The 1,922-nt window shown below is 44.1% G+C and overlaps 1 protein-coding gene across 1 annotated transcript; it reads right to left on the bottom strand.

Moving 5' to 3' along the window:
- Positions 1–191: 191 nt before the first annotated feature.
- On the bottom strand, positions 192–1,714 carry LOC135908379 (transmembrane protein 242). Its single transcript, XM_065440152.2, has 4 exons — positions 1,540–1,714; positions 1,322–1,422; positions 1,096–1,233; positions 192–345 (listed from the first exon to the last, which is right to left on the bottom strand). Exons 1-4 carry the CDS (start codon positions 1,607–1,609, stop codon positions 211–213), a joined length of 444 nt encoding a protein of 147 aa, XP_065296224.1. The 5' UTR covers positions 1,610–1,714; the 3' UTR covers positions 192–210.
- Between the last annotated feature and the right edge of the window lie 208 nt (positions 1,715–1,922).

Genomic DNA, 1,922 nt, shown 5'->3' on the forward strand with positions numbered 1-1,922 from the left:
GGCTCATAACGTAAAGATTGACAGCATAGATAATTATACTAGTTCTAGGATGTTATAATGGTTAGGCCAGGCTGATTCATCTAAAGGGAAATGTCTGAGATGTGTTCTTTTACATAGCAATTAGATGTGGGTTGAATTGCAAGAGGTCATTCCAGGACTCTTGCAATATGCAGCAATGGATATGCAAGCAATTTAAAAGTGGGCTTATGGTCATTTCTTTTTATCGCTTTCTTCAATTATGTAGTTTAAAAGGTCTCGTAATGAAGAAAATTCTGTCCGTCCTTGTGGCTCATTTTTTGGTATCCGCGGGAGAATTGAGCCAACCTTCAGTTTGAATTCTTCTAGCTGAAAAGGTGAGGAAGAAGACAATCAATGGCAGTAACAACCAAGCCTCGTACAGAGTATGGCTAGAAGTACCACACAAAGCTCAAGCAGCTAGGAGCAAAGTACAGTCACCCACACTTATAGGTATGTTTGATTTGCCTGCACCACCTGAACCCGTTCACGAGGTGTTGCACACTGCATTCATTTCGGCGGCGCAGTAATGGCACCTTCTGAACCACGTCATTCGTTTCAAATGTCTCATTGTGCCTGCACCGAACAAATCGAGCTGCACACAACTTCTCGCGAGTTGCCGTGAACTGGTTCACAGTAGTGCAGACGAATCGAACGGACCCTATGCCTAGAGTGCTTGAGCACTGGGCTGCAAAGCAAACAATGCAGCTGCTGGGTTGAAGGTACCGGGCTGCCACTTACTTCATTGCTTGTAAATACTTGCGACTACTGCTGGTCACAAGCATAGTCTCTCAATCTGGCCAGCAACATGCAGATATAGATTTCTTCGCATCTGTGTGCACTGATTATGTGCTTTACACAAGCATGGTCGACTATGCTATGGACATGAAACTCGTCTCCATTCAATGCTTTGCATTGCAAAGACGTTTAACGTAGTTCTAACACAGGCGCTAAGCAATGCATTTATCTGCTTACCATGCTACGTGCCAACATTCAGTTTTGCTCTACTCGTGCATCAGGAGGCAATAAAAAAAAAACATCTATGCACAAATGGCAATGGTATCGTAAACGTGGTCTCACATTTGAAACTCCTATCGCCTTCCACGCGAGGAAGCAGAATAGAGAGAACCCTGTCACAGAATAAAGCGTTCCCCTTCCAAGGGCTCGCAACGCAAGCTTTGACCCGCTTTCGTGGAGCTTCTGCGAAGCAGTCAAGCCCTGTGGGTGAAAACACGAGGCGGTGAGTAAATTTGCGTATGACGTCACGAGATCAGAGTCCCCTCTAAGAAATTTCTACATCGCCCACCTCGGCAAAAGTTTCGGGGTCGCGTTTCTTTGCCTGCGCCAACGTCATACCGAAGCCGAAGATTGCCGCAGCTCCAGCGACCCCAAACAGAAACGCAGCTTCTGAAACCAATGCAACAAATTCGTTGCTGCTGACCACACCACACATGCTTTCTACGAAATCTATTCGAACTGTGCTACGCTTCTACGAGTGTGCTACTGATAGGCGTATATTGCTACCTGCATATTTCTTCCCTCCGACATTATTGCAGTCATCAGTTCTTTCAACAGCTTCTGAATTTTGATTCATCAGGAACCTTCAGAAACAAACAATGCTCAAAACTTCCGTACGACCATACTACACGTGCCGCCGCGCTCCTGAACACATTTGTTGTCATTCATAAGGACTGGCAGTGTAGTCGATTTTGATGGCAGGTTGACTTGTTTTGGCAGCACATGGCAGCATTGTCAATGAAACTAAGCACAAAGAACTGTTTATAATCAGTTATCAAAGGTTTATATTTCTACACTATGCAATTCTACGACGTTATTATTAGTAATGTTTATTCATTTGAAATGAAACTTGTGAATTGTTAAAATTAACACATTTTGTAGCGCACTCT

Source organism: Dermacentor albipictus, chromosome 5 (genome assembly GCF_038994185.2).
Source record: "Dermacentor albipictus isolate Rhodes 1998 colony chromosome 5, USDA_Dalb.pri_finalv2, whole genome shotgun sequence".
Classification (NCBI taxonomy): domain Eukaryota; kingdom Metazoa; phylum Arthropoda; class Arachnida; order Ixodida; family Ixodidae; genus Dermacentor; species Dermacentor albipictus.

Excerpts from the sequence above, each read along its gene's own strand:
- LOC135908379 (XM_065440152.2), bottom strand. The coding sequence starts at position 1,609 with ATGAATCAAAATTCAGAAGCTGTTGAAAGAACTGATGACTGCAATAAT. Across the intron at positions 1,423-1,539 it reads CGGAGGGAAGAAATATGCAG|AAGCTGCGTTTCTGTTTGGG; the intron begins GTAGCAATATAC and ends CATTGGTTTCAG. Across the intron at positions 346-1,095 it reads AGGCGATAGGAGTTTCAAAT|CTAGAAGAATTCAAACTGAA; the intron begins GTGAGACCACGT and ends TCACCTTTTCAG.